The 27,286-nt window shown below is 37.9% G+C and overlaps 1 protein-coding gene across 7 annotated transcripts in view; it reads right to left on the minus strand.

The window, feature by feature from the left end:
* LOC126482575 (ATP-binding cassette sub-family C member 5-like) overlaps nt 1–27,286 on the minus strand; it is a 512,906-nt gene that overhangs the window by 164,830 nt on the left and 320,790 nt on the right. For all 7 annotated transcript variants that reach the window (XM_050106550.1, XM_050106549.1, XM_050106547.1 and 4 more), the window contains one exon: nt 14,446–14,594. In XM_050106550.1, the coding sequence (XP_049962507.1) occupies nt 14,446–14,594 (149 nt within the window). The remainder of the gene's footprint in view (nt 1–14,445; nt 14,595–27,286) is intronic.

Consider the following 27,286-nt stretch of genomic DNA (forward strand, 5'->3'; position numbering starts at 1 on the left):
GTTTGTAGAGATTCCAGAAGCCGGCTATCCAGAGAAGAAGATCGGCTGTGCATTCCTAAGTGAGTTATCTCATGTAAGAGAAGTGGGGAGTTTACACATACACTTCACACACTCTTAGTCATCAAAAATGTTAGAAAGACCAGCCCAATCTACCCACCCAGTACTTCCTATTCCAATCATGTCACAGGATTATCCTACCCCATCAGAGGCCAGGCCACCTGCGAAAGTAGCCACGTCATATACCAGCTCTACTGCAAACATTGCAAGGATTTTTGTATTGGTTTATTTATTTATTTACACATCAAGTTCCGCACGACCAATTTGAGAAGCAAATCTACAACATCATGGAACGTGTCAGTACATGAAATTACAATGTAAAAGTAATACCAAATAAAAATAAAATGTTTTTGAACCCAAAAGAAGTCAAGCCATGAGTTTAAGTAAAAGCAATCCACAATACAAGAAGAATCAGCTTAATTTTTCAAGGAACTCCTTGACAGAATAGAAGGGGTGACCAATGAGGAAACTCTTCAGTTTTGATTTGAAAGCATGTGGATTACTACTAAGATTTTTGAGTTCTTGTGGTAGCTTATTGAAAATGGATGCAGCAGTATGCTGCACACCTTTCTGCACAAGTGTTAAGGAAGTCCGATCCAAATGCAGGTTTGATTTCTGCACAGTATTAACTGTGTGAAAGCTGCTTATTCTTGGGAATAAGCTGATATTGTTAACAAGAAATGATAGTAAGGAATATATATATTGAGAGACCTATCTCAAAATGTCCTGACTAGTGAACAGAGTTTGATAAGAGGTTTGCGAACTTATACCACTTATTGGCCCGAACCTCCTGTTTCTGAGCCAAAGATATCCTAAAAGAATGGGAAGAGTTACCACAAAATGTAGTACCATGCGACATAAGTGAGTGAAAATAAACAAAGTAGACTAATTTTTGTGTTGAACAATCACTTACTTCAGATACCGTTCGAATAATGAAAATGGCAGCATTAAGTCTTTGAACAAGATCCTGAACATGGGCTTACCACGACAATTTACTATCTGAACACCTAGAAATTTGTTAGTTTCACTTATCATATGTCCATTCTGAGAAATTAAAATGTTGGATTTTGTTGAATTGTGTGTTAGAAACTGTAAAAACTGAGTCTTACTGTGATTTAGTTTTAGTTTATTTTCTACAACCTATGAACTCATGTCATGAAATGCACTATTTGAAACTGAGCCAGTGTTGCACACAACATCCTTTACTACCAAGCTAGTGCAGACAGCAACCAGAAATATTTTAGAGATACCAGTAATACTAAAGGGCATATCATTTATATAAATAAGAAACAGGAGTGGCTCCAACACTGATCCCTGGGGCATCCCCCACTTGACTGTACCCCCACATCACAGCCATTCTCAACATTGTGAATAATGACCTTTTGCTGTCTGTTGCTAAAGTAAGAGGTGAACCAATTGTGAGCTACTCCCCGTATTCCGTAATGGTCCAACTTCCGGAGTGATATTTTGTGATCAACGCAATCAAATGCCTTAGTTAAATCAAAAAAATATGCCTAGCATTTGAAACCTTTTGTTTAACCCATCCAGTACCTCACAGAGAAAAGAGACTATAACATTTTCAATTGTTAAACGACTTCTAAAGCCGAACTGCACATTTGACAACAAATCGTGTGATATAAAATTATCAATTATCCTTACATACACAGCCTTTTCAATAACTTTTGCAAACACTGATGGACTAGAAATAGGTCTAAAATTGTCTACGTTACCCCTTTCTCCATTTTTATAGAGCGGCTTTTCCACTGAGTACTTTAATTGTTAAGGAAACTGACCATTCCTAAAGGAAAAATTATAAATATGGCTAAATACAGGGCTAACATGTGCAGCACAGTATTTTAATATTCTGCTAGGCATTCCATCATATCCATTAAGAGTCCATAGTCTTCAGTGATTTACTTATTGGTGTGACTAAACAACCACATGTCGACCAGGATGAATGGCCACCATCAAACTTCAGCCACAAGCAAAGTAGATCACCCTGTTGTGCAACATGTAGCTGAACGTAACATGTTTGACTGCAATGGCTGCTTCAATACCTAACCCATCTAGATCCTCCCATCTATCAACAGCTTTCCAAAACTGTGCAGATTGGAGTTATCTTACAATATGTCTGCTTCCGAAATTATTCCAGCCTCGATCTACGGTATTGTTGTCCCTACAACCTCCATCCAACAGCTTCCACTCCCTCGGTCCTGTCGCCTCCTCCCTATTCTCATCTCCCACCCTCTTTGTGTGCCGCCCTTTGCCAACAGAAACACCCATCTTTCCCCTTCCCTGCTCCTCTGCTTTCTTGCTCCCCCGTCTCGTCTGCCCTTTCCTCCCCCCTCCCTCCCACTCACACAGGCCCTTCACAATGGTGTGTGAATGAGGTGTGCTTGCTTGTGTATGTGAATGGTGTGTGTCTCTCTTTTACTGATGAAGGCTATGGCTGAAAGCTTTATGTAAGTGTTTTTAATTGTGCCTTTCCCCAACTTGATGAGTCTTCCTTATAATAAGTAGCAATCTGTTTTTCCTACATTGTTAAGCCACTTAATTTAGAATGTAAGTGGTGTTTTTTGCAGGATGCTAATGTGAGTCGTTAACAAGATACCATATTTTGAAAAGTTCCCACTCCAACACTTGTTCAATACCTGTATTGTACTAGTATTTATGCAGATTAAGACCAGTAATGAGACAACTGACCATCACAGGTTATGTTCAAAAATGACCAGCAGCAGCAGCAATACATGCTTCCACTATGGAATGGAATGACTGCTGCACAGGTGCTAGTATTTCAGTGGGGATGTCCAAGCAAGCTGCAATGATATGTTGTTGCATACCATCGGGTGTAGTTGGTATGTCTCTGTAGACAGCATCTTTCACTTTCCCTACAGAAAAAAGCCTACAGGCATCAAATCTGGGGAACAGGCTGCCCAAGGCCTCTGCGTTCAATCCAATGATTTGCAAACAATTCATGAAGACATGTTGAAGTGCTTTGTGCACTATGGCCTGGACAGCCATCAATTGGTACCACATGTTCCTCCTAGTCTGCAGAGAAATGTCTTCTAGCACCTATGCAAGACAATATGTTAGGAGGCTGTGATACTTGTGCATGTTTAGTGTTCTATCCATGAATAACGGGATTATGAGCTGATAGTTCACTATCCCACACCACATGTTTACAGTCCACGGATGCTGGCATTGCATCTGACAAAGCCAATGGGTATTGTCAACAAATCAATAGTGCATGTTTTGGTAGTTTGCCTGGGCATGTTTGGTAAATGTTGCTTCATCACTAAACAAGATAGATGATACATCTGGAGTACCCTGTCTTAAGGCCCATGTACAAAAGTTAACACAATTTTCACAACCATTTCCATGCAGCACTTGATGGAGAGAGATGTAACAGGGATGGAACCTATGTTGATGGGGAATGCTTAGGACGCTTGCCTGACTCATGCCAGTTCGTCATGCGAGTGTGCGGGGGCTAACGCACAGATCAACTGCAATAGCAGCAAGAACATTAATTCCTCCTCTTCTGTCAACACTTTTTTCCTTTTGTTACATTGTCTAGGTGTTACACTACCACTTTCACATAACTAGTTGAAGAGGTTGATAAGTAACTGCTGAGATGATGCACATGTATTGGGATATCTTGCCACATGCATCATACAAGAACAAACTGCATTCTTTCTACACTCTCCATACAACATGTGCAAGTCTGCATTTTCTGTACTGGTAAATCCTATCATCCATTCATGACCTACTACTTGGACTGTCACACACTAACTAACTAGCAAGTCACAGTGCATTCACAGAACACACAAGCACACTATAAGCAAACATAACAACACTGTACCCAGCAACTATGCAGGCTGAATGGCACAAGCAAGCGTCGTCCTGAAACTTCTCAAAATATGATATCTCGTAAATGACTCACATTAGAATCCTGCAACAAACACCACTGACGTTTTAATTTACCCTACTTTTAGTTTGGTAATGTCAACAGGCATTGTTCCATTTAAAAAAGTGTATGTTTGCACAAAAAATACACTTTCTAAGTATTATTACATTCTGTTTATTTGCTAACAAAATGAGCCCTTTTAACTACCAATCCATTCTATGAAAGCTGCACATCAACAGCACCTTCCATTTCTTGAATATTGCAGTGCATGTGTCTGTTGTTTTGGACATACCCAAAAGAACTTATGTGATCCAGTGGCCATACAAATACTTACTCAAAGGTTTTCTGTGATGTTAGTCACATTTGACATTGAAATGAATCAATGGTAACAGGCAAAACTTCTGAGCTGGACCGGGATACAAATCTGGATCTCCTGCTTAAAGCGAGCAATTGCCTTAACTGTCTTGGCCATCCAAGCACACTTCCCATCTGACCTAAATTCCCAGCCTGTTACCACTACTAACCCTGTGTCACATACCCATGAATGTCTTACAAGTGATTTCAGATTCCTGCAAGAGATCAGCCTTGGTGTGCAACTACACAGAAAGAATGGATCATCAGTCATCACACCATAGGTTAGGTGTGTGTGTGTGTGTGTGTGTGTGTGTGTGTGTGTGTGTGTGTGTGTGTGTGTCTGAAAGAACAGACACCTTACATGATCCAGAGGCCAAACAAATAGTTTTTCAAATGTTTTCAATGCTGTTAGCTGCATTTAGGCATTGAAATGAATTGATGGTAACAAGCAAAAAAATTTTTTTGGACATATCTGAAAGAGCACACACCATACAGTGTGATGACCAAATATCCATCCTTTCAGTATTGATGCACACTAAGCCTGATCTCTTGCAGGAATCTGAAATAGTGAGTAAGGGGTCACAGACAGGTGACTCTACGCTACTAGTGTGTAACAGGTTTTGAATTTGGGTTGGACTGAAAGTGTGTTCAGATGGTCAAGCGAGTTAAGGTGACCACCCGCATTAAACAGGAGATCTGGGTTTGAGTCCCGATCTGGCACAAAATTTTCACCTTTTACCATTGATTCGTTTTAATGCCCAAATGTGGCTAACATCATTGAAAATCTTGAAAACCTTTAAATACGTTTTTCTATGAGGTTTGTGACAACAGCAGTAAATATTTCGCATGCCCTGGATTGACATGTACATAGATTTTCTGTGAAATAAAATAACTGCAACAAATTCCTTTAGTATAATATTTCCCTTGGCTTTCATCATTTCAGTGGAAACACCATAATTCCCTTGTACCTCTCCTTCCTTCAAAGTGACATTACTTATGTATGTAAGTATATCATCTTCATGGTGAGATTTCTGATCTGTCTATGTAAATCATCTTATATCACATTCCAATATATCTTGAACCCCTTGATTTGCCTTTATTCTCTGCCTTACTGCTCTTGAAATATTTTTCAGTTTCCCTTCCTTTGTGTCTGCAACATCTTTTGCTGTTTCCAAAACACCCTTGTCAAATAATTGCCCCTTTTGACAGTGTCTGTACAATCTTCATTTGGTTAGACACTCAAATTGTTGCTGGTACATCAACCAAATCTTTAAAAACTGTAATACGTATTTACTCGAATCTAAGCCGCACTCGAATCTAAGCCGCACCTGAAAAATGAGACTCGAAATAAAGGAAAAAAAATTCACGAATCTAAGCCGCACCTGAAATTTGAGACTCGAAATTCAAGGGGAGAGAAAAGTTTTAGGCCGCACCTCCAAATCGAAACAAAGTTGGTCCATTGTAATATGAGACACAATTTAGGTCGAATGAATGACGATACAGCTACAGTAGTTTGGTTCGAGTCGTAAGCTTAGCAGTTAAGCTTTACCAGGTAGCCATTGCTACGCGTCAGGCGCTCTGTCAGTATTTATACGGGTACCCTTCCTTTTTCACGTGCTTCGTCTGGTTTGAATCGATTGCTTATTTTGCTTTGATCTGATAAGTGCCGTTTTCTTTGTTATAGGTGTTTACGCCACTGTAAGCTGAAAATGCATTACTGTACTGTGTCATGCACTGTTTGTCACATTCTGATAGTGCGTGTTTACGGCCTGTCGCCTCTCACGGCATGGCTTGCTTTTGCGCGTGCTACCGCCGCCTTATTTTATTTTTTTTTTTTTATTTTTTTTTTTTTTTTTTTAAAAAAAAGAAAGGAAAAGAAAGAGGAATCGTCTCATTAGTGAAACAATGGCAAGAGACTGCTATTTGTTGTTACTTACACTGCTGCTTTCTTTGATAATGATCAACAAGAACCAAATAATAGACTGCGTATGATAGAACATGTTCTGAACGAGAGTTAGGCGAAAATTTTTCTCCGTTTGAAAATCTTTACAGCCGCTTCTTTAGTACATCAAATTCTGCACAGAAATTAGTCATCTTAGATTTAAAAATCTAGTCAGTTGCCGTGCTTCATTTCTGACTGTATCACTATTAGGCATAAAAATAATACGAATATAAACATGACATGATACGTATATTCTTCCGCGTTTGCTGTTGTCTCGCTCTAGTTTCGCAGTTTATTAGGCAGACAGGATTTAAATGAGATAGCAGCAAACACGAAAGAATACATGTCAAAATGTTTATATTCGTATTATTCTTATGGTGAAGAGAATAGCGCATGTGATTCACATTTCATCAGGTTCCTATTGGCAACCATCTCTTCTCACAGGTAGGAAAAAATTCAGAACGTAGAGTTGGCCATATTGACAAATATCCCAAACAGTCTTGCCAGTCGTATTTTCGTAGTACATTGAAATTCTGCTACATTCGAAGATGAACAATACGGAATTTGTATTTACTTTGTTGGATAATGTATGAAAATGGTCGAAACTCGGGACGGAGAAAAAAATCTCGTCTTCCACCTTTTTTAAAAATTTATTTATTGACGCAGAGGTTTTGGCGCCAGTATTTATCTTTGTGTCTACGAAGGATGCTACATATATTCGACGGCAGAAGTTAGTTGTGGCGGCACCTACTAACATTGTTCTGAACTTCCGCTTGCTTTGCACTCGATTCTAAGCCGCAGGCGGTTTTTTGGATTACAAAAACAGGAAAAAAAGTGCTGCTTAGATTTGAGTAAATACGGTAAATTACATTTTTGCCTTTCTGCTTGATAATTCGTGAATAATTAACATTAAATAAAAAAAGTTCTGACAAAATCTGTACCGTCTGGGTATAATAAACCAACCAATATTTACAATATTTAGACCTGACATAGCTAAATGCCTATTTTTTACTCTTTGTAAAATCTTCACCAATCCATTGTATTACTCTGAGACCATGGTTCCATTACTTATGGAATAGTGCTTGAATGGTAATTCATTTTACGAGACACCAAGTAATAATATAGGAATCTGTTCTGGAACTTGGGCCAGAAATATCATCTCCCAGAACACATACATGTGATAGTGACAGTGTGGTGTGATGAGTGATGACACAGTGATCTCTTGTGAGTGTACATGCCACTAGTATCAGTTTTATAAATGAGGTAGGTTAGCTATTGCTCCATGCTTCATGATATGCCCATGTAGAAAAATTGAACTCAACATTTGCAGATTCTCCCTGAAGGGCAGTGAATTGACAGGTCACTATCCACGAGCAGATGGCATCATCAGTAAATAACCAAGGAAGCTCATAAAGGCAACAGAGTTCCATGTTCAAAATCTAATAATTAATATCCATGTCTGTCTTTTTCAAACGAAAGCAATTTTGCAACTCTGCACTGTCTTGAGGTGAAACACATATATGTATGTGTCACATTCTTCATTGATAAATGGAGCTTCTTGGAGTTTCGTCAGAATCAACAATATTGTTTCATTGTGTAAAAATTATTTTATTATCTGATAATCTTGAAGTTAGCAATTATGGACTTGATTTTGTGGAGATATTGTGCTGGCACTAACAGTGACTTTGACACTGAGGTCCTGGCAGGCCCATCAGTACCAACCAGTCCCATGTCATCCTCCACCAATGGCATCATTGGATGCTGTACATATGGGCCTGGGGTCAGCACCCTGCTCTCCAGCTGTTGTCAGTTTTCGTGACTTGATGTCACTACTACTCAGTCAAGTAGCTCCTTAATTGTCATCATGAGGCTGCCTGCAGCATGTTTCATTCCTCCCAATGAGAAAAACCTGTGGCAGATCAGGTAATGGAACCCTGGTCCTCTGCATGGCAGTTAGCTACATTGACCACTCAGCTATAGAAGTGGACAAGCAGATATGTACATGAAAGCAATTAAGCAGAATTAGTCTACAACAAGAAGAGATAGAAATGAAATTTTTGAACCATCAAACCTATCTGTCTGTTTTAAATACTAATCAACTGCACAAATATAGTTCATTGTTATTTTACACTCACTATCTTTCTGAGTACACTATTTCCTACACAGTGATCAAGTGAAGTAATTAGTTTGATTTTTATTCAGGTTTCTCTATTGTTAACTTACAATGTGTAGAGTGCATCACATGGACAAATTTAATCAGTTAAAAGAGACTTCATGGACCTTATGCAAAATGTATGTTGGTAGCAGTAAATCGTTATGCAGGCAGCTTGATATGCAAGATCCCTAAATTTTCTCAGTAGTGTTCTTCGAAAAAAATGTCGCCTTCCCTGCATGGATTGCCATTTGAGTTCCAGACGCATTTTTATAACACTTGCATCTTATTCAAACCTACCAGTAACAAATCTAGCAGCCTACCTCTGGATTTAATTTGATCAGGCGCAGAGCCCAAAAATTCAAGCAGTACTCAAGAATAGGTCACACTAGCATTCTATATGCAGTCTCCTTTACAAATGAACCACACTTTCCTAAAATTCTCGCAATAAACCAAAATAAACTGTTCATCTACCCTACCACAATCCTCAAATTCTTGTTCCATTTCATATTGCTTTGCAATGTTACATCCAGATGTGCAATGGTCATTCTGTTATCTTCTAATGCCACACAAGATCGGCCAATGAGTGATTGGATGGAAGCATTACATCCGATTAGCAATTTTACATAGGACCAGAATTTTCTCAGGTTCATGGCCAGATGTTTTGCTAAGGTATAACAGTGTAGTTGTTTTCTTCACACGTAGATCTTTTCACAAATGCACGAATCTCTACTGACCATTGCCTGTCATCATTTGCACATTCCCTTTTGAACCAAGAAGATTGCAAAAGCCTTTGCTTCTGCAACTTTTTCTAAATTTTGTTGCAAAACCTTGGTGGGTCTTTTCTGTCCTTAGTCCACTTATGGGGCACATACTTGGTCTGAGCACAATTTACAATCTGTATAAACTTTGTCCATAACTGTTCAATGTGCGTCATGCTGGAACTAAATGATGTCATTTCACCATCTAAGTTAGATGCTAATGATTGCCTAGCTGCTCATTCTAAGGGAAACACTCTCCTAGCCTCCTTGTTCCTATAATGATTCCATCGATAAGGTCTGACCTGTTTATAGCTGCAAGGTCTAAGGTACTTCACTTGTGTATGGGATGTGAACTAGCTTCTCAAGACAGTTTTCAGACAATGTGTTCAAATGTACTTCACAAGACTGTCTGTCTGTACTCCCTAGAATGAAGCCATAGATGTCTCAATCTATACTCGGTAGGTCAAAGTTATTTCCAACTAGTATTGCATGATCTGAGTATTTACACATTACTGACCATAGACTTTCCTTTGAATAACTCAATAACTGTCACAGCAAAATCGGATGGCTAGGAAAAGCACCCAACAGTTGATTGGTTTCACCTAGACCTGTTATATATGACTAGATAACTTCAATATCACACCCAGGTTTGACTTCAATGGAGATAATATTTTTGTGAACTGTAATGAACACTACCCCTTCCATGGCATCTAATCTGTCTTTCCGATATATGTTCCAAGACTTGCTAAATATCTCAGAGGTATCTACTTCGGATTTCAGACAGCTCTTGAACCAAGAAAGCTTTGAGCACAAGAACTTTTCTGGAGGACAGTAAATTTGGGTACTATGTTACAAATACTTTGAAAATTTACTGATAAAATTTTGACAGTTGAAGTGTCTTTAAGCTGAACACAGTCTGACTTCACTACCTGTGTGTTGTCTGGTGAGAGTTCATCAGAGCACCTCAAACTACTGCCTAGCCTAAACAAAACCCATGTATATTTCAGAAGTTGCCTACTACCAGAGTAGTTGAGTTGTTTCCTTTGTGGAGTGCACTCCTGAACTATCAAGTGGAGTCCTTCAATTCCCCACCCAATAATGGAAGTCCAGAAATGTGCAACCAAGATCACCACAGAGTTGACAAAGCCTTTGGTTGAGATCCTCCTATCAGCTCCAAACCAAAGGATGACAATCAACTCTGGGAACAATGCTGCAAACTGCGAGCTCTGCTTGCACCGCATGTGTGAGTCCAGCATCCTTCACCACCATCACCAGCTGCCTGTGTAAACTGAGTATGGCCTCAGAACCCATGCAACAGGCATCTTTGGTGCCTACATGAGCCACAGATTGTAGGTCACTACACCCTGTACAGTCAATAGCCACAGGCAAGGCCACTCAACATCTGGGATGAGGCCCACCAGTCGAAATACCCATTGCACACTGGCTTTCTTTCCAACCTTCAATACTATCTTCCCAGGTGGCTCCATAATGTGCCTAATGTTGCAGCTCCCAGTAACTAGCAAATCCCTGCCCACATGTGCCTGTTTGGACTCTGCTGAAGGAACAGCCACTAGTTCACTCAGACAGTGAATAGGGGAGGCCAGGACCACACTGGTCCACCAACTTGAGTGATGCAGATGTGTTACCACTAGCCACTCACTCTGCTGTGAGAGCTTCATGCTCACAGTGCATAATACTCCTCTAGGTTTGATCATGGCCTCAATTTGGCAAGGAAGAGAACTCACAGTTGTTTAAGGGATACCATGTCCAACTCAAGCCACTCACTGATGGGTCAATCCTATAGAGTGGCAAAATCGCTGGAATATAGAATGCCATTTTTCAAATGCAGTTACAAACAATCATGGACATTTTCTGTGGTATTAAGATTAGATGATTTAGCAGACCAGTCAAGGTTTTGTAAGGTGACCAAGTGTTTGTCAAACCAGGAATGTGTATGTGCAGCCCTTTACTAATATTTTGTACCAAGATTTTATAAGACAATGAAATATGTAAATATTCTGAAATTTTATTCTATATCTCTTTTCACTGATGGATCATTTAAGGTCACACTAGTGTTGACTCTTATCTAGTATTGTTGCTTAATTGTTGTAGCCACATGTTCTTCTTCTTTTGTTTGAGACCAACAAAGGATCATATTTAAGTTACTAAATTAGCCCCACACTTTCTCCGATACTCCTTCATCTATTACCTGTTTTCTTTTACCTCTTTTGCTCTTTACTTTTTCATGTATTTTTGAATTGTTTTTCTTGGAAATCTTAATTTTGTTTCTATATTTTATTCTCTCTTCAATTTCTTCCTTATTTATGTCAGTTTTTTTAAGGTTTCCATTCACTGCCCTAAGACACTTTTAATTTTCCAAAATGTTTTAAGAATTTTCTTGCCAATCTGTCACAATTCATTATTTGAATGTGATCATATATCACTACTCTTCTTTCCTTAATATTCTCTGCACTTTTTTTTTACTTGATTGTATATATCTCTGTTATCTCTTTATTGTCTGCCTCCTTGGCTGAGATGTCAGCACATGTGACTGCCATGCAGTGGGTCAGGGTTCGATTGCCGGGGAGGTTGGAGATTTTCTGTACTTGGGGACTGGATGTTGTGTTGTTGTCATCATTATCATCATCATCATCATCATCATTTCATCATCATCAACAAGCAAGTTGCCCAACACAGTGTCAACTGAAAAATACTTGGAACTGAGTGGCGAACTTCCCCAGTTGGAAGTCCCACTCATAAATGTCATACGATCATTTCATTTCATCTCTTTATTTAAATCCTTCTGCTGGTGTCCTACATCCTAACATCATCTGCATAATCTTTCTTTTGTGAGGGTACAGAATTTAGATGAATTAAACTTGGGATTTTTCCCATAACCATTACAGCTGCAAAATTTCCTGTTTCACTGTCATCTACAAATGAGTAAGCATGACTGTTTCATTATACAGTTTATAGTAACTCAAATATCTGTTTTACACTTTATCATTTATCTGAGTTACTCATTGGGTGAAGTTCACCAGCAGATATTCCTATGCCATGACAGGTGCTGCATGGAACTTCCAACACCACATGGAGTGCCAAGAGGGACCTCACAAGACTTCACTATAGGAGTCATCAATGAAGACTAAAGAAAATAATGCATTATTTTGGAAATTCTTGTAAGGTCTGTAGTTTTTTGTTTAGCTGGAATCTGGTATCCACTCAAGACACATGCATGCAACTGACCTTTTAATAAAAGATTTTACTAAGGAACCCATACCAAGAATTTATGATTTCACTACCTGAAAGCCTTTCAGTTTCCTTTTTCCTGATTTACTCACCTTTCTTTATTGATCCTAAAATTACTTTTTCTGAAGCATATATGCATTTAGACTGATTTACTGTTTTGTAATTGTGAATATTGGCGTTTCTGGATAATTATTTTTTATTATAAACACCTTTTGTTAAGTGAAAAGCTAAGTCCTGTCTTAATCTTGCTCTGGTGGCTTCTTTTTCATCCCCTTTTAGGTTGGATGACTTCTCGTAGATACTTAAATTTGGCTGTTTGTCTGATATTTCTGAACTTTGTTTAATTTTGATGATTTCTTGCCATTTTCCATTACCTCTGGTTTTTCAAAAGATGATGTGTAGTCCTGCTTTTCCTGCTGTTTGGTTGAGTATTTCTGTCTGTTTTTGTGCTACCTCTGCATTGTCAGTCAAAGCTGCTAAATCATTTGCAAACAATCAGTTTTGAAACATACTTTTTCCAATCAGCATGTACTCATTCCATTTCTGATGTTAGATTGTGCTAATTTTTTCTTTCATTGTGTGATCACTTTTTCAGTTACAAAGTTTAATGGGATTGGTGATAGTCCATCACCTTGTAGATCTCCTGTCTTGATCTCAAATGGGTATAATATGTCTCCCATGCATTTTACTCGAGATTTTATATTTTTTGGTCTTTTCTTTAAGAGTTTTTGTTTTTTCTTGCCTATTTCAAATTCTGTCCTTCTTTTACAAAAGTATGAATTTTGCTTTCTTCTAACCACTAGGCACTGATTTTTAATCGAGAAATGTACTGAATATTATGGTTAGAAATAGATGTAAGTCAGCAGCAAATTCTGTACAGAATCTGACAGGGATTCTGTTTTATTTTAGCAATTCACCTGCAATTCAACGCCACTGACACTAACATCTATATCACTCATCTTTGCAATGTGAAAGAATAAAACTGGGACAGCACTTTTGATCTTCAATTGAAGATATAAAGTCTATAAATGAGTCCATAATCATGTTATGGCACTTTATTTGTAAAGGTCCATTTTGATCACATAAAATGTACGATTCACAATTACCATTTTCCGCTGCTGTCACCTTCAGATCTCTTAAAAACAGTAAAACAGTATTGTAACGAACTAAATTCAATTAACTGAAGCAAAATCTATAACAGGCCTATTGATATACAAAAATAATAAAAATATTAACCTGATTAACAGCCATGCATACCAGTATTACAAAAATTTCTGATTTGTTAGTTAGATGTGTTCCAATATCTAGTATATGACCATCTTTCAGGACATAAATTTTATCACATTCGCTAACAAAACTAAAATGAAAAAGAAATTATTATATAATAGTAGAGTTCTTATACACTACACAATTTCTAACTTTTTAATAAGATGGTCTTTACTTCCAGCATGAGAGGCAAAAAATATTTTATTTTAGGGTTAAATTAAATGAAATATACTAGTACATTCAGATACAACATAACCAACTGCCAGTTAGTTTAGATATCAGAGAAGAGGAATGCTGATAATTTGATAATTAATTATTGAAATAAATAAAAAGAAATATTTATATGAAGGCAGTTTAGATATCAGAGAAGAGGAATGCTGATAATTTGATCATTAATTATTGAAAGAAATAAAAAGAAATATTTATATGAAGGCTTATTGAAATAAATAAAAAGAAATATTTATATGAAGGCAGATGGTTTTACTGACCAACTAAAAAGTGGAAATAAAAGCTATAATGTTAACCAAGGAGAGGTAGACAAAGCAAAGATGAAAAGAAAATACATTTACCTTCATGTAGTGCATATAATTTTCTCATGTTTTTGAGAAGCTCTAGTTTCTTAAAATAAGAAAAAAAAAAGTGTTAAAACAGCTATTGAGATTTCAAGTCTCACTGTACTCATATGACACTTTTTATAATACTTAAATCAAAATATATGTAGCAGTTTTGGTGTTCATAACAAAATAAAGGCACCACTTACGAAACATTGTTTTCTTGGTCTTTGTTTGCTGTATATCTTTTGATCATAATCGAGTATTCCTTCTCAGAAGCCATCAACTCTTCATGTGTTCCTTCCTCTAGTATACGACCATCTTTCAGGACATAAATTTTATCACATCTGCTAAGAAACTAAAATGAAAAAGGAATTGCTATACAGTATCTGTACAGTTGGTTTAGGAGTACAACAAGAAAGTCTAAAATCAAACATAAAAATATTTGTATTTCACATAAACTCTGAACAGAAAACAAACTTAATAACAGAAATTTACCACAATGATAGTTGCATATGGAAAAATGATCGTGTGGTAGCAATAGAAGATATAACATAAAATGTGCATGCAGAGGGTATCAAATGTTCCCCACTGTATTACCCCCAAATGTTTCTGCATTTTAGCAGCTCTGTGCCAATGTCACATTGTTCCGCAGAACACCCCATTCGTCTCTCTCACAATGTCTAATGACTATTGAGGTTGCTGATATGGAGTACCTGGCAATAGGTGGCAGCACAATGCACCTAATATGAAAAAGTATGTTTTTGGGGGTGTCCAGATACTTTTGATCACATAGTGTATTTGTCGCAGTAACCCAGAAACTCAAATCCACTGAGATAGAAATTGAATCTGCATGCAAAATTCTTCGGGCAAGACTCAGTGCCAGGGGTGGGCATAAATTGGTTACTGGATCCTTCTATTGCCAATCAGACTCATCTCCTGATGTAAATGATAAATTTAGAGAAAAACTCTGTTTGGTTGTATGTGAGTTTCCCAATGATACATAATCATCGGTCAATGCTATAACCATCCAGCAACCAAGACAGTTTTGTTAGTGGTGGGCATGACATCATGTGAAACATTATTAACTGCCTTCTCTGAAAGCTACCTAGACCTGATAGTTCAAGACCCCACTCACATTGGAAATATATTTTATCTAATGGCAACAAATAGATATGACCTCTTAGAGAGTGTCCTCATTGAAACTGCTATCAATGACCATGACATGGTTGTGGCAACAGTGATTAACAAAGTACAAATAATGGGTAAAATAAGTAGAAAGATAAAAATGTTCAGCAGACTAAATAAAAAAGCAGTAGTGTCATATCCTAATGAGAAACTTGATACTTTCAGCACATGGCAGGAGATTGTAGAACAACTATGGCTCAAGTGTAAAAAACTAGTTGACCATGCACTGCATAGATACGTACCCAATAGAACAGTTCCTAATGAGAGGGGTCATCCATGGGATAGCTTCACTGTAAAGAAACACCCAAGGAAACAGAGGTTACTGCATAATAGGTGTAAAAAAAAAGCTCAGGACAGTAGATAGACAGATGCTGAATGAAACATGTTTGGCTGTCAAGAAAACAGTGTGTAAAGCCTTCAATGATTACCGTAGCAGAACACTGTCAATTTATCTTTCACAAAACCCACTGAAATTATAGTTATATGTAAAGCTGTCACTGGCACCAAAGTTAGTGTCCAGTTGCTTATGAATGACACAGGAACAGAAATTGACGGTAGCAAAGCAATAGCTGAAATGTTCCTTTACAAAGGAAAACCCACTGAAAAGATGAATGAATTAAGTTAGTGTAACTGGTACTGAGAAACAGCTGAATTCATTAAAATTGAAAAAAAGCTCCAGGGCCTGATGGAATTCCTATCAGGTTCTGTACTGAATTTGTGATTGAGTTAGCCTATCTAGCCATATCCTTGACATTGATTTGTTGTAGAATCTTAGAACACATTCTGAGCTCAAACTTAATGAGGCATCTCGAACAGAATGACCTCCTCCATGCCAACCAGCAGAGATTCCAAAACCATCGATCATGTGAAACCCAACTCCCACTTTTCCTACATGATATACTGAAAGATTTGGATCAAAGCAGTCTGGAAGATGCAATATTTCTTGATTTCTGAAAGTGTTTGACACAGTACCTCATCCATGCTCATGGTCAGAAGTATGAACATATGAAGTATCAAGTGAAATTTGTGACTGCTCTGAGGAATGTTTGGTAGGAAGGCACAGCTTGTTATTGTGGACAGAGAGTCAGTGTAAGATGTAGAAGTAACTTTGGGAGTGAAGTGTTTTGGGAACCTTGTTCATGTTGTACATACATCAAAAAAAGTTTTGCATCACCTTGGTTCCCAGAGGTCCTGAAGATAGACATTGACTGTAGATATTGTATCACAGACACAGTCCCTTTCATTGTTCAGAGATGTCACTAAACCCGCCCAAAGATGTAAACAACCATGCATGAGCAGCGCATATTAGACGGAGGGGTTCTGATAACCGATCAGTTCCAGTCATTCCACCAGGAAGAAGGTATACAGCTCGTGTTGTCTGCAGTTCGACCATGCCTAGATGGTCAGTACCACGGTTCAAACATGTTCGCATTGTTATTTTGTGCCAGGAAGGGCTCTCAACAATGGAAACGTTCAGGTGTCTAGGAGTGAACCAAAGTGATGTTGTTTGGACATGGAGCAGATACAGAGAGACAGGAAGCATTGACAACATGCCTCGTTCAGGCCGCCCGAGGGCTACTACTGCAGTGGATGACCGCTACCTATGGATTATGGCCCGGTGGAAATCTGACAGCAAAGCCACCATGCTGAATAATGCTTTTCGTGCAGCCACAGGATGTTGCGTTACAACTCAAACTGTGCACAATAGGCTGCATGATGCGCAACTTCACTCCTGACACCCATGGTGAGGTCCATCTTTGCAACCACGACACTATGCAGCATGGTACAGATGGGCCCAACAACATGCCAAATGGACCACTCAGGATTAGCATCACATACTCTTCACTGATGAGTGTCACAGACGCCTTCAACCAGACAATCATCGGAGACATGTTTGGAGGCAACGCGGTCAGGCTGAATGCCTTAGACAGACTGTCCAGTGAGTGCAGCAAGGTGGAGGTTCCTCGCTGTTTTGGGGTGGCATTATGTGGGGCCGACGTACGCGGCTGGTGGTCATGGAAGGCACCATAATGGCTGTATGATAAGTGAATACCATACTCCAACTGATAGTGCAACAATATGGGCAGCATATTGGCGAGGCATTTGTCTCCATGGACAACAATTCAGGCCCCCATTGTGCATGTCTTGTGAATGACTTCCTTTGGGAAAACGACATTGCTCCACTAGAGTGGCCAGCATGTTCTCCAGACATGAAACCTATCTAACATGCCTGGGATGGATTGAAAAGGGCTGTTTATGGACGACGTTACCCACCAACCACTCTGAGGGATCTACACAGAATCACCATTGAGGAGTGGGACAATCTGGACCAACAGTGCCTTGATGAGCTTGTGGATAGCATGCCACGACAAATACAGGCATCCATCAATCCAAGAAGATGTACTAATGGGTATTAGAGGTACCAGTGTGTACAGCAATCTGGACCACCACCTCTGAAGGCCTCGCTGTATGGTGGTACAACATGCAATGCACGGTTTTCATGAGCAATAAAAAGAGTGAAAATGATGTTTATATTGATCTCTATTCCAGTTTTCTGATCAAGGTGATGTGAAAGTTTTTTTGATGTTTGTATATTAATGACCTTATGGATAATGTTAACAGTATCTCAGACTATTTGCAGATGATATGAAGCACTTTCTGAAAAAAGCTGCATACATATTCAGTTAGATCTTCCTAAGATTTCAAAGTGGTGAAAAGATTGGCAACTTGCTTTATATGTTCGGAAATGTAAAACTGTGCAATAGATGGAATTGACCAACTCATAGAAATATGTGGGTCTAACATATCATATGACTGCAATATCAGTGAGTCACAGCTGGAATTGACCAACTCGTAGAAATATATGGGTCTAACACTTTGTAGGGATATGAAATAGAATGATCACTCAGTTGTGGGTAAATCAGGTGGTAGGCTTCAGTATATTGGTAGAATTTTGTGGAAAATGAGATTGCTTACACATCACTTGTGTGGCTCATTCAAGAATATTGCCCAAGTGTGTGGGAGCCACACCAAACAGGATTAATAGGGTGTATTGAACATATACGGAGACGTGCAGCACGAATGGTTACAGATTTGTTTGACCTGTGGAAGAATGTCACAGAGACGCTGAAAAACTGAAATGACTGAAGATAGACATAAATTGTCCTGAAATGCCTACTTACAAAGTTTCAAGAATTGACTTTAAGTAATTATTCCAGAAATATACTATAGCCCCATTTATACCATTAACATAAGGATTGTGAGAACAAGATTAGATTAATTACAGCCTGCACAGATGCATTTTAACAATCATTCCCTTCGCACTAGAATGTGAATGGAGTGGGAATAAACCCTAATAAGTGGTACAACAGGAAGCATCTTCTGCCATGCAATTTATGGTGATTTGCAGAGTATACATGTAGATCTAGATTCTTAGCATGCTGTCTCCAAGCCACCAACAGTGGGTTTTGACTGATCTAATTATATTTTGATGGCTCATGCTGAAAGTGAAAAGCAAGAGAGGGCAACATATGATCAAATGGAGTTCTCATGAAAGTACACTTTCAGTCATGAACTGAGGTATTTAAAACTATGTTAAAATCAAACAATGGAAAATCCAGGAAAGTTGTTGCTCACTACATTGCAGAGATACTGATTCACAGATAGGCAAAACAAAAAGACTTTCACAATTAAAGCTTTTGGCCATTGGCCTTTGTCAACAATAGCCACACACACACACACACACACACACACACACACACACACACACACACACACTCACCCAAATGCAACTCACACACACGACTGCAGTCTCAGGCAACTGAAATACTGCCTGAGACTGCAGTCATGTGTCTGAGTTGCATCTTCGTAAGTGCATATGTGTGTCTATTGTTGACAAAGGCCAATGGCTGAAAGCTTTAATTGTGAAAGTATTTTTGTTGTCCCTATCTGTGACTCAGCATCTTCACTATATGAAGAGTAGCAATTGTTAAAAGAAGTACTTGAGCTAGTGTGAGGAATGAATTTTTAAATGATGGAGAAAATGAGTGAGCAAATAGATCAATCAGGTGCCCAAGTGAAATGTTGAATAGACCAATTAGGAAAGCCAGATGCATTAAAGTGCCCACAAGCTGTGAACAGTTGCATAAATTTAAAGCTGAAGTGAAAGATGACAGCAATTATAACATTATTATGCGAGGGATGGTCACATCTGAGGTGTGAGAATATAATGTCTCCCTTATAGAGAACTGAACAATGAGACTTCAGGCCCATGTGCATTGTCAACTACTTCACTAAGAATCCAAAGTTTCTGGAGCTATGGAAGCAGTGATTAATGCTGCAGCAACAACAGAAATATGAAAAACAGCAATATGAGGTCCTGTTGAATTATCTGAAGCAACACAAGCAGCATCAGCTCCATCTAGTTCTCGACTCACAAATTTCTTTGTGTTGAAGGTGTTAGCGGGTTTATCTATGTCATTTCAGAATATAATGTCAGGGAAGTGACGATCCTATTCAGCAAGGGGCTGATTGTTGGCTTCTAGTAGACCAAATTTTAAAACACCTCTTAGATACTTAATCATTCACTGATATTTACAGGTTGCTGACTATGCACTTTGATCACTAAACTTACATTGTAGCTGTCAGACTACAATTTGATATAACATAAAAAATTATGCTAGTCCTATTTAGATAGAATAGGTGATCTGCAAAATCTGAGTTGCCACAGCAAATTTGAATGTTGGATTAGTGAAAAGTCTTACATGAAAGCACCCGTAAGACATGTTACTGCATTTGGCATCTGACAACAAAGTGCATACTAAAGCACATGCAATTCAGACCCAAGTCTCAATGGCATGGCCCAGTGAACTCAGTCTTTTGAAGCAACATCAGCATAGTTTGATGATGACTGTGACAAGTTTTCAAAAATAAGTGACAAAACAGCAAACACCCACTCATGAAAACATAAGGTAACAAACAGTGCTGAGAAAAGTGGTTAGTGCTATTTTCTCCCAAACATTCACATCTGCTAATGTTATCAATATAGCTGTCAGAGATCTTAATTGTGGGGACATGAAGTTAGCTGCAGTGCTTGCACTGGCAGAGACTACAACTTGAAGTGTTGTGTCTGGCCTCCAAAGTACCATAAAAATGTGTGGTGTAGCAGGCCACAGTCAATTTACACTCTATGAAGCCTTTAGTCAAGTGTCAAAGGCAGTCTCACTACTTCAATTGTAATGTGTTCCTGACTTTCTCTTGCTTTATGCTTGAGCAGTTGCTCTCCGGCTCCCAAACAACTTTGCTTCAGTTTATGCTTGTGCATCAGTTGGTAAGACATTTAGAGCATTTGTTTGCTCTTGGCAAGTTTGCCCAGACAAGGCTAGTGACTGATTGCAGTGCTATTATTCTCTTCAGTCACTCAAGTAATGAAGTCAATAGTATCCTGTATCCCGTGGGACACTAAAAGCGGTAAATGTAGGAAGTCTGGAAATTTTGCAAATAAATGAAAATGGCAATGTTCTGAGATCATACAGATTGTAATAGTAGTGGTCAATAATTCATCTTTTGCTAAGTGTAGTATCTGTTTATGATTATAAGAAATGAATTATTTGAAACACATCATAAATTTACTGTACAATACAGACAAGTTCAAAAATTGTAATTTTACAGCTTTAATAACACGAATCAAATAGTTTTATACACTTATATACAGAGTATTTGGTCAAACATGGATCAAACATAAATGAGATTATTTCATTATTTATTCAAAAACTTAATTATTTCTCATGTATTGGATTTATTTTGAAATTTACTTTTTAATTTTATTTATATTTGAGGTTATCTACTTTAAAACGGTTGATTACAAATCTTTAAAAACTGCTCCAAGAAAAGATCATCACTAAATAATTCATTTGTAATGTAAAAGAACTTCTCTGATAGGCGTGTTATCCTTTTCTTCTGAGATAGCCGTGAGAAGTAACTTTAAATATAAGTGGCAGAAAGGGAGATGTGAAAATTGGTTTGGTTTTCACACACATGCTTAATGTGTCAGTAACTGTGTATTTGATGGATAGTCATGTAGAGAACATGGAATTAATGTGTCAACAGTGAATATAAATACCTGCAGCTTTTATTAATAATATCACAACTTGACAGTAGACTTGACAGTAGATGAACTCAATATCTTTCTACACTCAGGAATCTCATGTTCCTCAAGACTGCTGTGCCGGCAATGTAAGGAAAATGTATTCCACATCAGGAACCAAGGTAAGTCAAAATAATTAGTTTCAGTTTTTGTACTGGTAACAGTAAACTATTTCTAATCTGTCACCTCTGTTCTTCAATTGTTTGTGAACATGAAGAAAATTGACCCAACCATTTCATTGTGAAAAATCATATTTGGGAAGATATTATGAATTTTTGATGTATTTAGTACTGGTTGAGATGGTGGACATTAGAAGCTCAATGAAGAAAATTAACCCCCTATATTGTAAACCACTGTAACTAAAAGTACTCTGATAAAAAAGTTGGTATGGAAAAAATTGTTAACAATGACAGATGAGAAATGCGAGTATTTGGAAGCAATAAATTAAGAATCTGGCATTTAAAAATGGAATTCAGAAAAATAGACCTTGAACGTTTTATCTGTTATAGGAATAACCACCAGGAAGTTAAAGCAAAACTCGGTTCCAAGTCACAGACAGCACAGAGGCATAAACTTACATTTTATTTGATAATATTCCCACCAGCAGGTGATATAGAGGTGTTACAGCTCAGGAGTGTAGTGTGCCATCACAGGCAAGGAAGGCAGGTCAAGAGGGCTTAATCACTCACAGCAACAGGTTAAGCAAACTCAGTTGTCAGTAATACTTTGCATGAGTAAATCCCTATCATACCTAGCTGCTTCTTGTGTACTGACCCTACTGTGGACTTGGACTTTCTAGATATTGTTACTGGCATTCCTTTTGTGCTCCCTTCACAATGATCTATGAATGTGGCTTTATTTAGGGATTACAGGCTTGTATCAAGTGATGACACAAAATATGTAAAGACAGGAGTCTTTCTGTTAATGATTACAAAGCGGGCATTTTTGCCATCAATAGGATCTTGGAGTGTCCCTCTCCACTGCAGTGAAGAAAAAATGTAAAACTGATACACAGCTCTCCCACTCTTGTATTAATGCATTTGGGTGGGTTTGTGGCACAAATATTGATATTAATAAATACAAACTGGTTTCAAAGTTTTGAAGAGCACAAAAGATGATCTATGAATATGGTGAATAGAGATTTGCGAAGCATAAGATTAAGATACTGTCCACAGAGGTTTGCATAGCATAAGGTTACACATTGTGCACAGTAGTGACTCTTGGATGTAAGTCTATAGCTCAGAGCAAGTCTTGAGTATGATTGTACAGCTAGCTGCCTTAAGTGGAAGGCATATCTTGCTGGTGTTTTGTACTTTTCATTACTCTGAATGGGGTAAACTGATGCTACAAAGAACATTCTATTCACCACTGATTGTAGAAATTATTTATTTTTCAATAGCAATTTCGGCCTAGAGACTATTTTCAAGGGGTACTGCAAAAGATTTTGCTTTAGCATAAATCAGACTTTAAAATCCTCTGGCATATATGCATATCATTGTCAAAAATAAGCCTTTTCACTGTAGAAATACCATACCATCAAATAAGACTGAAGCTCTGTACATCATGATTTTCATGATGTACAGAGCTTCACACTCGTCTGATGATACAGTATTTCTACAGTGAAAATGCTTACTTTGCTGATGACATGTACATATGTTAGAGAATTTTAAAAGCCTGACATGTGCTAAAGCAAAATCTTTTGTAGTACTACTTGAAAATGGCCTTTAAGCCAAAATCACAACGATGAAATAAATAATTTCTACAGTCACTGCCAAATATGAAATCCTCTAAGAAATTATGTGTGACTGTGAACCCCAATGAGGAGAAGCTCTTTGATGCTATTGAGTTCATTTATGGCACACTGGTGTATAAGGCATCACAAATTCAGTTAATTAAACACTCAATGTCTTTCAGAGAATAACAGGAGATGAACTTGGCAATAAATAGTGGTGCAAAAACACATATGAACACAGTCTGCAGCACTTGAAGAAGACAAGTGGGTCAGTCATTCAAATATTGTGATAAAACAGAATCAACAACTCATCTGAACACCTGAAACCACACCATTAATCAATTTGGTGAGAAACCTGAGAAATCACAAGTTAAGAGTTATATAATTAGATGGCCTAAATATATGAGGCATGGTGAATTATTAGGCTATATGTAGTTGTGGATTTGTCTTTGAGTCACTCAACAGACATATTTATTAATGGAATAATGACAGACAATTGTGTGATCTGTTTATATTTTAATCCTTTCATATTAGAGCCAGAGGATGTTTTTGATCATCATTCAGTTTCAATAGTCAGGTGAGAATTACTTTCTGCAGTTGTGGTAGGAAAGATTGGTGTAATTCATTCTGTATAATACACAAACATCACTCCTCTGAGCTGTTGAGACAAGCCTTCCCACAGAAGGGAACTTGCGGTGAGAGGTTGGATGGATTATCTATCTGTGAGGATACCTTCTTTCTGCTTTGGTACACACTTCGCTTCATTATATTCTCCTTTCTCACTTGTACTTTCTTTTTTATCTAGGGATGCTACTAGTACAAAGCTTGTCTTGAATGTAAGAGAACCTACAGAATTTAGCTTAGAATGGCAAAAAGAACAGCGTACGAAGGATAGATTGAACATGATCCTAATGAGTGCAAAGCTACACAAAATGTTGTTACATAAGAGCATTACATGTATCATAAACATAACATAGCTCTTGACCAAGATAAAGTTAATCTTTTTTGTATAGATTCTGTAACAAATATCAGGAATGAAATTAAAACTGCAATTATGAATGCAACCAATCTATTTAAGCAACACCAACTTGGGAACTATAGCTTTAAGTGGAGGACAATCACACCCACTGAGATGACATAAGTAGTGGCAAAATTCTCGAACGCCAAGAGCATGGCCTACTCTTGATTGTCCAATTACATAATTAGCAAAACAGTACATATAATTAGTGAAACATTTGTCTTTCTTTTTAACAGGTTTCTACAGTTTGGAGAATTTCCTACAATACTAAAAATTGTAGAAGTAGAAATCCTTGGGTAACAGAAGAAATATTGAATTTAATTGATGAAAGGAGAAAATATAAAAATGCAGTAAGTGAAACAGGCAAAAAGGAATACAAACGTCTCAAAAATGAGATCAACAGGAAGTGCAAAATGGCTAAGCAAGGATGGCTAGAGGACAAATGTAAGGATTTAGAGGCCTATCTCACTAGGGGTAAGATAGATACCGCCTACAGGAAAATTAAAGAGACCTTTGGAGATAAGAGAACGACTTGTATGAGTATCAAGAGCTCAGATGGAAACCCAGTTCTAAGCAAAGAAGGGAAAGCAGAAAGGTGGAAGGAGTATATAGAGGGTCTATACAAGGGGGATGTACTTGAGGACAATATTATGGAAATGGAAGAGGATGTAGATGAAGATGAAATGGGAGATACGATACTGCGTGAAGAGTTTGACAGAGCACTGAAAGTCGTAACAAGGCCCCGGGAGTAGACAACATTCCATTGGAACTGCTGACGGCCTTGGGAGAGCCAGTCCTGACGAAACTCTACCATCTGGTGAGCAAGATGTATGAGACAGGCGAAATACCCTCAGACTTCAAGAAGAATATAATAATTCCAATCCCAAAGAAAGCAGGTGTTGACAGATGTGAAAATTACCGAACTATCAGTTTAATAAGTCACAGCTGCAAAATACTAATGCGAATTCTTTACAGACGAATGGAAAAACTAGTAGAAGCCAACCTCGGGGAAGATCAGTTTGGATTCCGTAGAAACACTGGAACACGTGAGGCAATACTGACCTTACGACTTATCTTAGAAGAAAGATTAAGGAAAGGCAAACCTATGTTTCTAGCATCCGTAGACTTAGAGAAAGCTTTTGACAATGTTGACTGGAATACTCTCTTTCAAATTCTGAAGGTGGCAGGGGTAAAGTACAGGGAGCGAAAGGCTATTTACAATTTGTACAGAAACCAGATGGCAGTTATAAGAGTCGAGGGACATGAAAGGGAAGCAGTGGTTGGGAAGGGAGTAAGACAGGGTTGTAGCCTCTCCCCGATGTTGTTCAATCTGTATATTGAGCAAGCAGTAAAGGAAACAAAAGAAAAATTCGGGGTAGGTATTAAAATTCATGGAGAAGAAATAAAAACTTTGAGGTTCGCTGATGACTTTGTAATTCTGTCAGAGACAGCAAAGGACTTGGAAGAGCAGTTGAATGGAATGGACAGTGTCTTGAAAGGAGGATATAAGATGAACATCAACAAAAGCAAAACAAGGATAATGGAATGTAGTCTAATTAGGTCGGGTGATGCTGAGGGAATTAGATTAGGAAATGAGGCACTTAAAGTAGTAAAGGAGTTTTGTTATTTGGGGAGCAAAATAACTGATGATGGTCGAAGTAGAGAGGATATAAAATGTAGGCTGACAATGGCAAGGAAAGCGTTTCTGAAGAAGAGAAATTTGTTAACATCCAGTATTGATTTAAGTGTCAGGAAGTCATTTCTGAAAGTATTCGTATGGAGTGTAGCCATGTATGGAAGTGAAACATGGACAATAAATAGTTTGGACAAGAAGAGAATAGAAGCTTTTGAAATGTGGTGCTACAGAAGAATGCTGAAGATTAGATGGGTAGATCACATAACTAATGAGGAAGTGTTGAATAGGATTGGGGAGAAGAGAAGTTTGTGGCACAACTTGACCAGAAGAAGGGATCGGTTGGTAGGACATGTTCTGAGGCATCAAGGGATCACAAATTTAGTATTGGAGGGCAGCGTGGAGGGTAAAAATCGTAGAGGGAGACCAAGAGATGAATACACTAAGCAGATTCAGAAGGATGTAGGTTGCAGTAGGTACTGGGAGATGAAAAAGCTTGCACAGGATAGAGTAGCTTGGAGAGCTGCATCAAACCAGTCTCAGGACTGAAGACCACAAGAACAACAACTAAAAATATCAAAAATAATTCCAGTGTACATAAAAGGGGCCAAACTTGATATCAAAAATTACTGACCAGTTTCAGTAGTTACTTTTTTCTCCAAAGTATTTGAATGTCTTATTTATAACCAACTAAACAACTACTTTAAGTCACATAATCTACTTTCTAATAGTCAATTTGGCTTCTGCAAGGGAAGAAATACTCCTACTGCTGTTCTCTCAACTGATTTCAAAAATTACTGACCAGTTTCATAGTTCCTATTTTCTCCAAAGTATTTGAAACTCTTATCTATAACCAACTAGACAACTACTTTGAGTCACATAATCTACTTTCTGATAGTCATTTTAGCTAATGCAAGGGAAGAAATACTACTACTGATGTGTAATTTAAGCAAGGTATTTGAGTGTATTTCTGAGGACATCTTACTTGCTAAAATCAAATTCTATGATGTACAAGACTCAGTATTGGCAGTAATTGTATCATACCTAAACAACAAGAAACAGTTTGTCTCTGTCAGCAATAGACACTCACAGCTGCAAGAAGTTAAGTCATGGGTCCCACAAAGTTTTGTCCTTAGGTCCTTCTTTTTTTATAATTGCAGACAATGATTAACCACACAATGTCCCCAACTACATTATTTGTTATGCAGATGACACAACTTTGCTAGCTCAACATAAGAACACATTAGTTCTGCAAGGTATGATGCAAGATGGCATGGAAGCAGCACTAAATTGGTTCTCATCAAACACAGTGCTTTGCAACCCAGATTTAAAAA

Source organism: Schistocerca serialis, chromosome 1 (genome assembly GCF_023864345.2).
Source record: "Schistocerca serialis cubense isolate TAMUIC-IGC-003099 chromosome 1, iqSchSeri2.2, whole genome shotgun sequence".
Taxonomy (NCBI): Eukaryota; Metazoa; Arthropoda; class Insecta; order Orthoptera; family Acrididae; genus Schistocerca; species Schistocerca serialis.